The 12697-nt window shown below is 47.6% G+C and overlaps 1 protein-coding gene across 1 annotated transcript; it reads left to right on the forward strand.

Annotated features, from left to right (window-relative positions):
* Positions 1-620: 620 nt before the first annotated feature.
* Positions 621-10958, forward strand: FKBP4 (FK506 binding protein 4). Its single transcript, XM_011367845.2, has 10 exons — positions 621-929; positions 3005-3149; positions 3553-3695; positions 4743-4863; positions 5120-5276; positions 5945-6035; positions 6136-6219; positions 6497-6685; positions 7226-7465; positions 8709-10958. Exons 1-10 carry the CDS (start codon positions 825-827, stop codon positions 8814-8816), a joined length of 1383 nt encoding a protein of 460 aa, XP_011366147.1. The 5' UTR covers positions 621-824; the 3' UTR covers positions 8817-10958.
* Positions 10959-12697: the final 1739 nt, after the last annotated feature.

The raw sequence follows: 12697 nt of genomic DNA on the forward strand, positions 1-12697 counted from the left end.
GTTGCTTTCGCCCACTGTGCACTGGTGTAACCGCTACTCACTCACTCTCTCCCCCTCCCGCCCCGCGGACTCCCCCTCTTCCTCCCCAATTCGTTAAGTGTACTCGTCGAGTGAACACTGGGAGGCCACGCTTTCTGTGTTTACGGTCGGCTTTTATAAGAATACGCATCTCGGGTCGGGGAAACCCACGCGCTGCCATTCACATCCGGCTATACAGCTCTGAGCAAACCACGCTGCGGGTTGCAATGTATAGGATGGATCTGAGTTGGCAGTTTAGGTATAGGAGTGATGTAGAGGCACGGAGAAGGATCTGGAAGAATCCAGCTAGACTGGGAAACAGGCGAGGGATGGCCCAGGAGCGCGCGGGGCGGCGGGAGTAGGAGGCGGTCCCCAGAGTCTCAGGTTCTCAGGGGAGAAGGGAGCCCAGGCAGTCAGCAGGAGGACTAAACCAGAACTAGAAATTTTTATATACGCGCCCTTTGCACTAGAGACCGAACTGGTTTAGCCGCCGCGGTCTCTAGAAACTTCTCTACCCCCGCCCTCTCCGTCCCCGGTTCCCGCTCCGGCTCCTCCCAGCCCCTCCCTCCGCGGCGGGTGAGACCAATCGCTCCCCCGGCCGCTCAGCACCCACCTACTCCCGCTCCCGCGCCAGACTCCGCTGCGGGCCGCGAGCGCGCCGGCAGGCAGTGGCTCGAGCTTTGGACCAGTTTGTAGGTCCGCGGCCGAGGCGCCAGCGCCCGCACCCCCGTGCAGACAGGCCGGCAGCCGAGAGGGCTTGGCTCGCGCCCACCCAGCTCCCAGAGTAAACGGCGCACCGAGCGGCAATGACCGCCGAGGAGATGAAGGTGGTCGAGAGCGGGGTGCAGACGGCGCCGCTGCCCATCGAGGGAGTGGACATCAGCCCCAAGCAGGATGAAGGCGTGCTGAAGGTATAAGGGCAAGGGGAGCCCAGGGCCTGCTGGGAGCGGCCGAGCCCCGAGCGTTAATCGCAGCCGCCCTACCGCCGAGCCTGAAAGTCGCCGGCCGCGACACGGGGCGGGAACGGCCGTCTCTGCAGCGTCTGGGCCAGTAGTTGAGTGTCGTGCAGCCGGCGGCCAGTTGCATCGCCTTCCAGGACCCAGCTGCGTTGTTTGGGAGCAGGAGGGCAGCCGCACGCTAGCAAGGAGGGTGGCCTAGGTGCGCGGGCCTCTCGTTGGCCATCTTTCCAGCTCCTTTGGGAACCTGTGATCTGGGCTCGGGGTCCCCAGCCCGGCCGCACCCCAAGCCCTGCGGCGCCTGGGCCCGGGCAGGGGGCTGGATCTGCAGCGCCAACTCCGGCGTGCGCCGTGCAGCGGGGGGATGGGGGGGAAGGCCGGAGAAGGGAGAGACCGGGCGCGGCGGTGCACACGAGCTGCAGCTAGGGGGCCCCTGGCAGCGTGCACCCAGGGCGGGCCTGCTCCGACGCCGCCCCTCCCTCACCTCTCTCCGACCCCGCGACCAAGCTGCCAGCTCCTTCCATGCCAGCCGCAGCTGGGAAGGCCCCGGGTGGCCTTCGTGGGTGGCGGTGCGAGAGCTCGCCTATCCCTGGCAGTTAAATATTAGCTAGGACCTGAAGCGGGTCACAAAAGTAATTTCCAGGCCCAGAGGCCTATATGCGATTTAGCGCCCTGGCCTGGCCGCAAAGAAGGTTCTGGCGACCTCTAGCCTCTCGTTACCTACTTTCTAAAGGCTGAGACTCAGGTCACCAGCTCAGCCTTGCTATCCCCGCTTCCCCCAGCCCCGGGAAAAGCAGAGAGCGATGCATGCCGGGACCTGTAGTTCCCTTCCCACCTCGGCACACACGCCCCCCCCCTTTCCTGATTTGGGCCTTCTGGGTGTGGGGCCGAGAGGAGGTTCTTTGCTTGGAGCCTGTTGCTGTGTAACCACCCGACTGCAAATAGCCGAAAGTGTAGGACTCAGGGAGCAGGGCGACTTGACCTAGGTCAGGACCTACCCATGGTTCAGAGCAGGTTCTGCGGAGTCTAGGATGGCAACAAAATCCCAGCTCTGATCCTATGCCCACTGCACAGCTGCACGTGTGTGTGTGTGACCTGGGCAAACCTCAGGGATCCCCTGTCTGGTCCAGAAATGCATATGCCTTTGCCCCAGATCTTGAAATCTCAAGCTGCTCTCCCAATGGACATGTGGCTTCCCCTTCTCACTCCAGTGTCCTGGTGATTTCTACAAGGTTATTACTCCAGGAAGGGTCATTTCCCCTTTTATCTTCTACTCTTTTCCCTTAACTTTTCTACCCCACAGTCCCCTGGCCATTCTATCATAGAAACGTTCCTGTAGAGGGCAATGACACACCTACCAGGTTGCCCATTGAGTTACTATTTATCAGTGCTAAGAAAGAGAAGCATAAGCTCATAAGTTCTTGGAAAATATTCTTAGCTCCGAAATAAAGGACTTAATTCCCCTGCCAGTAAGGAATGCTTATTTCCTGAGTCAGTTTAAGACCTGATTGGGAGCCCCTGTGCTCATCTATGATCTGGTATATTCCTTTCCCTTTTTTGGACTCTTCATTACTCATACTCCTTTCCTTGTCTCCTACCAAACTCTGATCTGATGACCACTGGCATTTATGTAGCATAAATATTTATTTCTTTGCAGAAACGTAGCATAGATCTTTCTCCCTTTGCTGCTGATAATCAGTTTAATCTTTTAACAACTTTGATAGGGATTTTCATCACTACTTTACAAATAAGGTTTGGAGAGTCTGATTTCCCAAGATTAGACAGCAAAAACTTGAACTCAGGTCTTCTGTCTCCCGTTTTTCAAACCAAGTCATGTTGTACCTCAAGAGAGACAAGGCAGTTAGTTGATTTCTAGCCAAGCTCCATATCAGAATTCTTTGAGGATTGGCCCTTTGAATCTACTTACAAGGAGGTAGAAAAGTCCCTCTATGTTCCCGTCAGAGGCATGCAGGCAGTTTTGTGCCTCTTTCTGCCCCCATCACTGGGTACTCACCTTCCTCTTCTCCCAGGTCATCAAGCGAGAGGGCACGGGCACGGAGACACCCATGATTGGGGACCGAGTCTTAGTTCACTACACTGGCTGGCTGTTAGATGGCACCAAGTTTGACTCCAGTCTGGACCGCAAGGACAAATTCTGCTTTGACCTGGGAAAAGGTAGGCATGGTTAGGCTTGGTAGCTAGGCTTCAAGGAAGTTATAAGCTGTCACAAGCAGAAACCATATTCTCAGAAGGTTAAGGAGGAATAGTTTGTTACAGTTTGTTAATTTTTTTATTCCTTTTTCTTACGCTTCCACTGTCCTATTAACAGTATCGATTTCTATTTCTCCTTCCCCTGATCACCTCTGCATATCTCACTTCCTCGTCAGAAGTGGACTGCCTTGTTTCTTGAACTCCTTTGTTTCAGAGTTGAGTGGTTTTTTGTTTTTTTTTTTTTTTTTAAGAGGTTTGGGACTTGGCAGCACTTACTGCAACCAGGTTTTCTATTTTCCTGGTCTCATTTCTAAAGAGTGTCCAGCTTCCCCACCAAGGAGGACCTGTTTGCTTTCTGTACCTACAGGGGAGGTCATCAAGGCTTGGGACATTGCCGTAGCAACCATGAAAGTGGGAGAAGTATGCCACATCACCTGCAAACCAGAATATGCCTACGGTTTGTCAGGCAGCCCTCCAAAGATCCCTCCCAATGCCACACTTGTGTTTGAGGTGAGTGTCCAGCCACAGAGAGCAAGGCCATGAGCCAGCCTTATCTCAGCTCACGACTTGGCTGCCCTCCAGTCCTTCCTCCCGCTTAGAAACAATGTAGCCAAGGCTAAAGGGCTGGCTTTAGAAGAGAAGAGAAATGGTGAGGGCATTTGGTTCTGCTGTACACATAGCTTGTATGCTGCCAGAATGTGGGCCATGAGGTTTCAGGTGCAAAGAGGTGGCCATGAACCCCTTTTAACATTCGAAGCAGGATAAGGGGTTGAAATATGTTTATCTCAAGAGCAGGACCCAGAGGAAATGGGGTATAATTTTAACTCAAAGGAGTCAGGAGGTCAGATTCTGTATGCAGTTATAAAAGAAGCGGTCCCTGACCTTTTTGGCACCAGGGACTAGTGCTTCTACAAGAATCTAATGCCTAATGATCTGAGGTGGAGCTGAGGCGGTGATGCTAGGGAGCGGCTGCAAATACAGACGAAGCTTCACTTGCCCTGCTGTGCAGCCTGGTTCCTAACAGGCCTTGGACCAGTACCAGTCCATGGCCTGGGGGTTGGGACCCTGCTCTAGACATCAGAGTTGAGGAGAGATGCCTCCCCTGTGGATCAAAGGGATGAGGAAAGTCTTCGCCGAGGAGGTGGAACTTGACACTGTTCGGTCTGAAAATGATTGAGCCCTAATCACCACTGAGAGTTGGAGGATGTTCAGAAGACTACTGAAAGATATTGGGCCATTTCTAATGCCTGTTAGACTGGGTTTCTCAAGTAGCTGAATTAGGATTGTCTGGAACATGTCTTCATTATGTGGAGCAATCAAATAGATTGATCTGGGGTTAACTGAAATCCATGTGGCCTGCCCACCTCTACAAAAGTTGAGACTAGATCCTGAGAACTTAGCAAAAATGCTACTTCGTCCACTCCTAGTGTGGCTGCCCTTGTGGTCAGACCTGGTCTGGTGGTTACTAGGGACTCTTCTAATGAGAGAAAAGTTGTATCTCACTGTTGACGAGTTAGTGCTGAAAGGAGTTGTGTCACCTTATGTCTTGTCCCACAGGTGGAGTTGTTCGAGTTCAAGGGAGAGGACCTGACAGAAGAAGAAGATGGCGGAATCATCCGGAGAATACAGACTCGGGGCGAAGGTTTTGCCAAGCCCAATGATGGTGCTCTTGTGGAAGGTGAGACAGTAGTCAGGGGTTTCAGTTTAAATTCTGTCTCTGGGTGGCTTTGGGCAAGTCACTTCCTTTCTCTGATCCTCTTTTCTTCTCTGTAAAATGAGGGATTGGATCATAGCCTCTTAACATCCCTCCAGGTCTCAGAACACAAGGGCATCTTGAGGGCAAGAAGCAATACGGTGATAGAGGGAAGCTGATGGCATCCTTCTTCAATTGCCTGCTCTCACGCCCCTGACACATTGCCTCTCTTGCATGCCAGTCGCACTGGAAGGATACTACCAGGACCAGGTATTTGACCAGCGGGAGCTCCACTTTGAGATTGGTGAGGGGGAGATTCTGCATCTGCCTTGTGGGCTGGAGAAAGCCATTCAGCACATGGAAAAAGGAGAATATTCCATTGTGTACCTCAAGCCCAGGTGAGGAGCAGGCCCCCTTGTAGAGCAGGTGGGTGAACTGAGGTCAGAGATCTATGTGTCAACAGTGAGTTGTGTAACAGGCCATGTGTATCCTTTCCTCCTACATGTGTTCGCTAACCTCACAGCCTCATTAGAGTTCACTGTGTTGCCGAGCACACCAAACATACACCATTATGATTTCTTCATCGTATTTAGGAGCTTGGCCATAATTGTCCACATTTCTTTATATCAGAGCCTAGTCTTTTCAGTCATCGCTGCTGCAGACTCCCTCTTCAACTGACATCAAGATTTTCATCTCCCATTCATTCATTCACTCATTAATGACATTTCTTGAAAGACACCTACTGTGTGCCAGACATAATGCTGAAAATTCCTAGTTTTCAAAGACATTGTTCCTGCCATCTGGTGACTCACTTTTCAGTGAGATGCCATTTAAATTAGTAATCATGCCAATGTGTAGTGTGAGTTATTAGAAGGATATATAAGATGCTAAGAGACCAACTAATTGTGTGAAGAGGTCAGGGAAGATTTTGCCAAACAGGAAACATTTGAAACAAGTCTTAAAGGATGGGAGGTACTTTCCAGGAAGCAGGCAGGAAGCCCTTTCAGTGTGGAACATATTAAGCGCTGCTGAGATGACCTGGAGGGGATTTTTTTGCCCCCCGTAGCTATGCTTTTGGCAGTGTCGGGAAGGAAAAGTTCCAAATCCCACCAAATGCTGAGCTGAAATATAAAGTCCACCTCAAGAGTTTTGAGAAGGTGAGTTTGCTCAAGGTCCTCCCTATTTGGAATTCGGGTCCCACCCTGTAGGTGACTCTGGTGTGGCTGACAACTATGTTTCTCCCTTGGGGGACGGCAGGCCAAGGAGTCTTGGGAGATGAATTCAGAGGAGAAGCTGGAACAGAGCACCATAGTGAAAGAGCGAGGCACTGTGTACTTCAAGGTAAGCCAGCAGCCATGGTACTGAGGACATTCCAGGGAGGGCTCCTCTGGGCCTGCCCTCCCCAGTGATGACTGAGGTCATTTTCTGCCAAGGAGTAGACAAGTGGCACCTACAGTCTTCACCTAATATAACTGAACTAGCTGGTCTAGTCTGGGTTCATGAAGGTTGGGTGTTGGGCAAGACTCTCTCATGCCCATAGGTCACTGGTGTCTATAGGATATGACAGCCTGGTGCCACTAAACCTGTGCTGTGTGCCTGAGCCTCCCTCTCATTCTAGGAAGGCAAGTACAAGCAAGCTTTACTGCAATACAAGAAGATTGTATCCTGGCTGGAATACGAGTCAAGTTTCTTGAGTGAGGAAGACACACAGAAGGCACAGGCCCTTCGGCTGGCCTCCCACCTCAATCTGGCCATGTGTCAGCTGAAGCTACAGGCTTTTTCAGCTGCCATTGAAAGCTGTAATAAGGTGAGGCCTCTTTAAAGAAGGCAAGGGAGCAGCATTCTACAGGCAAGGTTAGGGGATAGCTGCCAGTGTGTCTGAAACTTGCCCTCAGTAACTAGGGTAGAGGTAGCAGGATGGACCATTGGGAGCTCTGAGATTAAGAGCCCAGAGGCAGGGGCTCTGAGAAGTAAGCATCTTGGCTTCAGTGGTAGGAGGCAGCTGACCCACAGATAGAAGGAAACACTGGATGGAAGAACTACATAAGTGCTTTCTCCCCCATAGTTCTTAGCCTCTCCCTCTTACATACCTGCTTTATTCTAAAGAGAATGGAAAGGTCCTTCTCTTCCATCTAAAGACCTGTTTTCTCTCTTTGCCTCTTGGACTAAATGAGGTACTTTTCTAGACCTTGGTCCTTTCCGTTTAATTTCCAAGACTCCTTTCTGGGGTGGAGCCAGCTGTTTCCATTCCACCTCATCCTCCTGGGGGCTAGCCTTTGGAACTGAGTCTTAGCCAGATAAGCTGCAGGAGCTGAAGTCTCACTGTTGCTTCCTCCCTCATCATTAGGCCCTGGAACTGGACGGCAACAATGAGAAAGGTCTTTTCCGCCGAGGAGAGGCCCACCTGGCAGTGAATGACTTTGACTTGGCACGGGCTGACTTCCAGAAGGTCCTGCAGCTCTACCCCAGCAACAAAGCCGCCAAGGCCCAGCTGGCTATCTGCCAGCAGCGGATTCGCAAGCAGCTTGCACTGGAGAAGAAGCTCTATGCCAAAATGTTTGAGAGGCTAGCTGAGGAGGAGAGCAAGGTGAGGATGAGGACAGGCACAGGGACGAGGTAAAGTCTTTTTTCCTGTCCATCCTATTACCTCATCCCTGTGCCCAACCCAGTTGGTGTGGGCTCTTTGTGCCTGTGGTTGTCTGTGCCAGTCCTGGAAACCAGAAGTTGCCCTCATCCCTGGAGCAATGGTATGTATGCTCCCTCAGTAAAATCTCCTGCTGTCAGAGCCGGCATTCCTCTCTGGTCAGGTGCTCTGTGTGCTTTCCAATGTATGTTCTATGTGCCTTTGTAAAACATAGGTTTTAAACATTTATTTTAAATAGGTAATACATTTACACAGTTAAAGCGTACAAAAGAATGTTTAATGAAAAGTCTCCAACACCCGAAAGCAACTGATATTATCAGTTCTTGTATCATTCCAGTATATTGAATACATACACAAGTAGACACATTTGTTTTCTCCTTTTTCCCTAATAAAAGGCAATATGCTCTACCTATTATTTTCTATACCATGTTCTCTTCATATCATACTTGGAACCTCATTTTACATCATCTAAAAGAGCTTTTACATTCTTTCTTATATAGCATTCCATTGTACAGATACATCATATCTCTTTTACCCGGTCCATTATTTCTAATCTTTCACTATTCTAAACTAGCACCGTCCGATACAAACATAATGCAAACCACATATGTAATTTTAAATTCTCTATTAGGTTGAAGTTAAAAGAAACAGGTAAAATTAATTTTAATACTATTTAGTTGACCCAAGGTATCCAAATATTGCAACATGTAATTTTTTTAAATCCTATTTGTTTTTCTTTTTTTTTTTAGATTAAGTCATCAAAATCCAATGCATATTTTATAGTTAAAACACATCACTTTGAACTAGCTATATTTAAAGTGCTCAGTAGCCATGTGTAGTAGCTACCATGTTGGCCAAGTAGAGTTCTAAACAGTATTGCAATAAATGATCTTATAAATTCATAGTTTTGCACATGTGCAGGTGTATCTTTAGGGCATACCTAGAAAGGGAATTGCTGGGTGTGTAATTCAGTTAAAAGTTAACGAGTATGTTTTTTCACTTGGGGGATGAGTTATTTGTGGGTACATACTATACATGGTGGCATCATGCTAAGTGAACATAAGTGTGTCACCAGATCAGTTGAGTACAGGCAGACAAGAGTGGTGACATGGCGTAAAAGTCACCTTTCTCATCAGAGGTCCTGAGCGCCAAATGAGAACTGGAATTTATCTTCTTCTTCTCACAGGCCAAGGCAGCAATAGCTGCGGGAGACTATCATGCTGACACAGAGATGAAGGATGAGCAGAAGAAGGATGTGGCAGGGAGCCAGTCTCAGGTGGAGACAGAAGCATAGCCTCTCCCCATCCTTACTCCTACGGTTGCCTGACTACCCTGCTCCCTACTCTACTCTACCCTGTTCGTTTTGTAAAAACTGAAGAATTTTGAGTGAATTAGACCTTTATTTTTCTATCTGGTTGGATGGTGGCTTTGAGGGGAAGGGAAAAGGAGTAGGCTGGGGGATTAAGGTGGGGGATCATTTTAGGTGTTGTGGCCCCGCCTCTTCCCTTCCCTCTTCCCCCATTACACGTGAATGAATGTCCATCCACATGCATACATCAGAATGTTAATTTATTTTGCTTCCTCTGTTTGCTATGTCCATTTTTCAAATGGTAGAAGGGGGTGAGTGGTAGAGATGTAGGGTCAGATGTGAAACCAGGGTAGAGAGGGAGACATCCTGGGCAGCCAAATCTCATTCTTTCCTCCTCCCTATCCATTTCCAAACATGTGGCCTCGAGGTGGGTGCTAGAGGCATAGGAAAAACCACTGTCGTGCTTATCACTTCTCAGTTCTCTTCCTCACCCCAAATGGTATGGTTAATGATGTCTTCTGGAGTCATGGTTACCACTCCCTGTGCTCCTTTCCAGTATTCCCCTTCCGATCAGTTTCCCTTCTCAGCCAGGTTGTCCTCACCCCCACCCCCAGCCTCTTCTCTGCACGTTGCTAAAGGTCCAGGCTCACCTCAAGTTCTGCACTTGAGCAATAAAGTGGAACCAATAAAACCTGGGTGTCTGGCAACCCTTTTTGTTTTGGCCTCAGGGGCTAGGGAAGGGTGGCTACACTATGGGGGCAAAATTAAGGGATTCACCCACTTCATCCCCAGTTCTGCTTAAAATGCAGCACCTGATAGTAATAGAGAAGCTATAGTTGAGCAGGGAGCAGCAGTGCCATGCAAGCCTTCTGGCACTGTACTGGCTGCTGCCAGGACCTATGCTGAGGCCTGTCCAGAGGCTCCCAGCACTTCCCCCAGAAGCCTGGCAGTTTTTAATAACTGGTTTTCTTCCCAAACACTTGGAAAGAGGAAGATATAAACAACTAAAATATTGGGACCAATTGTGTTTGTTCTGAAGTTAGATTTATTTATTTCTACCTAATTGATCCCATAGAAGCACAAGCTCCCTTTGTACCTTAACAAGGTAAAATCTGATGTAATACCTCCTGTCAAGACACCTTTACACAATGTAGAGAGAAGGGAAGAACAGTCCTCAAGCTAGGGAACGTAGGCAGTTAGGCCTGCTTTCCAGTTTCCTTAGCCCTGACTGGAAAAAAACTAACACTTTTTTCCTAACTATGCTCTGACCCTTGACATATGACAGGGGGCCCTGGGAAAAGCCACAGGGCATAAGACAGTCATGTTGAGCCTTCTCCGGGTTTTGGCTGCAGGCCAGAGCCTATATCTATGCCCTTATCATTCTCTTCTGTGTAGGCTGTGTAGTCCTTCCTACACAGGGACAGAACTAGTCTGCCTACCCATGTGCCTGTACAGTTCCTTCTAGAAGAATTTTCTCCATACTTTTACTATGGAAGATTAACTTTTGTGTGAAAAATTTGGCTAAGTCATACAGCATGGCTAGTGCTAGAACCAGACCTTAAATTTGGGCATGCTAGTCTCCCAATGTCAACGGCTTGCTCTCTTGCTGGGTTCACATTATAGTTCTGTGCTTGGGGTTTGTGTCTGAGTCTTTCTGGTATTTCAAGATTAGACTTGCCCTTGCAGGCCAATGATAATGGCTAACCCTCAGAAAGCACTTAATGATGTAAACCTAGCACTAAACCAAGAGCCTCATGCTTATTAATCTTAAGCCTTGTAACCATCCTACAAAGGAGGTATCACCCCACTTACAGATGAGGAAACCAAGGCCCGGAAGTTAATGGAAAGGTCTGCCTGGAATGTGAGATCTCTTGAACGAATCCAAACTCCTCTGCCATGGGGTTCATGTGACCTTGGGTAAACTAAACCTCTTTTAAGGAGTTTCCTTTCGGCTCTGAATGCTTCTTTAGGAATCTGAGAATTTAAAACATAACTGCACTTCTGTAGAACTCTGTAGCTGAACAATCCTTAGTTAATGTGACGTTACAATTGTCTTGTGAGGATGTTTTATTAAAGTGGCCAGAAATCTTTAAGGTTAAAAATAAATCCACCACGTACTCCACTGTGCTCTGGGTCAGTGCTCAAATTTATTTCCCAGTCAGTTGCACCTTCTTCACCACTTAAATATGGAAAGAATGTACTTGAATAAGGAAAACTAGTAGCAATCAGTACTTTCAGCTATTAATTTGCAAGTGGTCTCTGGAAAATTTTATTTAAGGTTTATCTTGTCATAATGCTGGTCCAAACATCAAGTTCTACAGAGTTCATCTAAATACAGTATTTCCAATCTCTCCATTCCAGCAGTCCCTCCCCAACATCCCCATGCACCTCCAGCCTGCTCTCCTGGTCTCCTGTCTTGCATTCCCTCTTGCTCCACCTGCACTTAATTCTGCACTGCATCCAAATCATATCCCTCCAACTGCTTAAAACCGTATCAATGACTTCTTATCCTATTTACACTGAAGATCAGAACCTTTATCATGGCCTACAAAACCCTCCATAGCCTGGCCTAGCTTGCCTTACCAGCATCAGTATACTTGACTCTCCTTCACTCTGTATCAGCCATACCACCCTTAAAATATAAAGAGTGAATTATGTATCTCATTTCAATTGGAAAAATTATATGTAAAAGACATTTTATGGAGGGCTAGTAAAAAGCAGTACCTTTTTAGAAAACTTAATGGACAATTGAGAATGAAACTGGAAACTTACCTTATTCTTTTCTTCTGTCTCAATGACCAGTCTTCCCTTTCCAAATGCAGAACACCTCAGAGACTTCTAACCCTTATGTTGAAATGACAATGGACTAAGGGCAGACCTGAATAAAGCCAATGTAAGAGAAGACATTCTAAGACATTCTAAAGACTGCCCTCTTTCTGGAAATCATTATTGACTTTATGGCTGTAGTTCCCCAGCTGCTTGCCAACCTCAGATAACTTAGATGCACCAACTATCATTTAAGAACGCAATAAAACCTTATTATCGCGTAATGAACAACACTATACCAATTTAGGAAGCAAAGTAAGAATGAAAGACTCACAAAGTAGATCTGAGGAGGAATGATCGAGAAAAAGCAATGCCTTCATGAACTCTGAGTTCTTTGGCTACAAGAGACCAGCCATACTCTATTCGCCATCCCCAAGACCTGTATGCTTAGAATTGCCAGTCTCTTGTTCCACTGTTAAAAGCACTTCACGCATAAAATGATTGTTTTTTTTATTGAGGTGAATTTTACATAACCATTTAAAATGAACAATTCAGTGGCATTTAGTCCAATTAGAATATTGTGCACCCAATACCTCTAGTTCTAAAGCATCTTCATCCTTTGTGTTTTAAGCCCATTTCCTCATTCTTCAGTGACAATGAAGAACTACTCATCCTTCAGTTAATGTCCAATAGAACTCTGAATGACAACAACCCTGACAGGTTCCAAGACCAAAGCTTTCCAGAATTTGTCCTTTCTGATCAGGCCAAACTTGTGATAGGTGAGACTCAAAGCTTTTCAGCTTAACAGCATTTCACTCAGCAGGGCTGCCCACAGTTTTGCCTAATTTCTAGGTCAAATTTGAGAAACAGGTTTCTGTACTTCATGAGTTCTCAGAATCTTTAGTATACTAAGCTATACTGTGACCTGGCGTGGGAAGGGGAATGAAGAAGTCTCTCAAACTGAGTCCATTAGAAAGCCCTAGGCCCTGTCCTAGGATGGTAAGTGGCCCTGGGCCTTACATGTAGAAAGAGCTTTAAAGGTCCTGTTTCTTACCTGGGCATCCTAGGCAGACAGAATTTGATAGCATCCCTCTGACTAC

The sequence above is a fragment of the Pteropus vampyrus genome, unplaced genomic scaffold (genome assembly GCF_000151845.1).
Source record: "Pteropus vampyrus isolate Shadow unplaced genomic scaffold, Pvam_2.0 Scaffold137, whole genome shotgun sequence".
In the NCBI taxonomy this organism is placed as follows: Eukaryota; Metazoa; Chordata; class Mammalia; order Chiroptera; family Pteropodidae; genus Pteropus; species Pteropus vampyrus.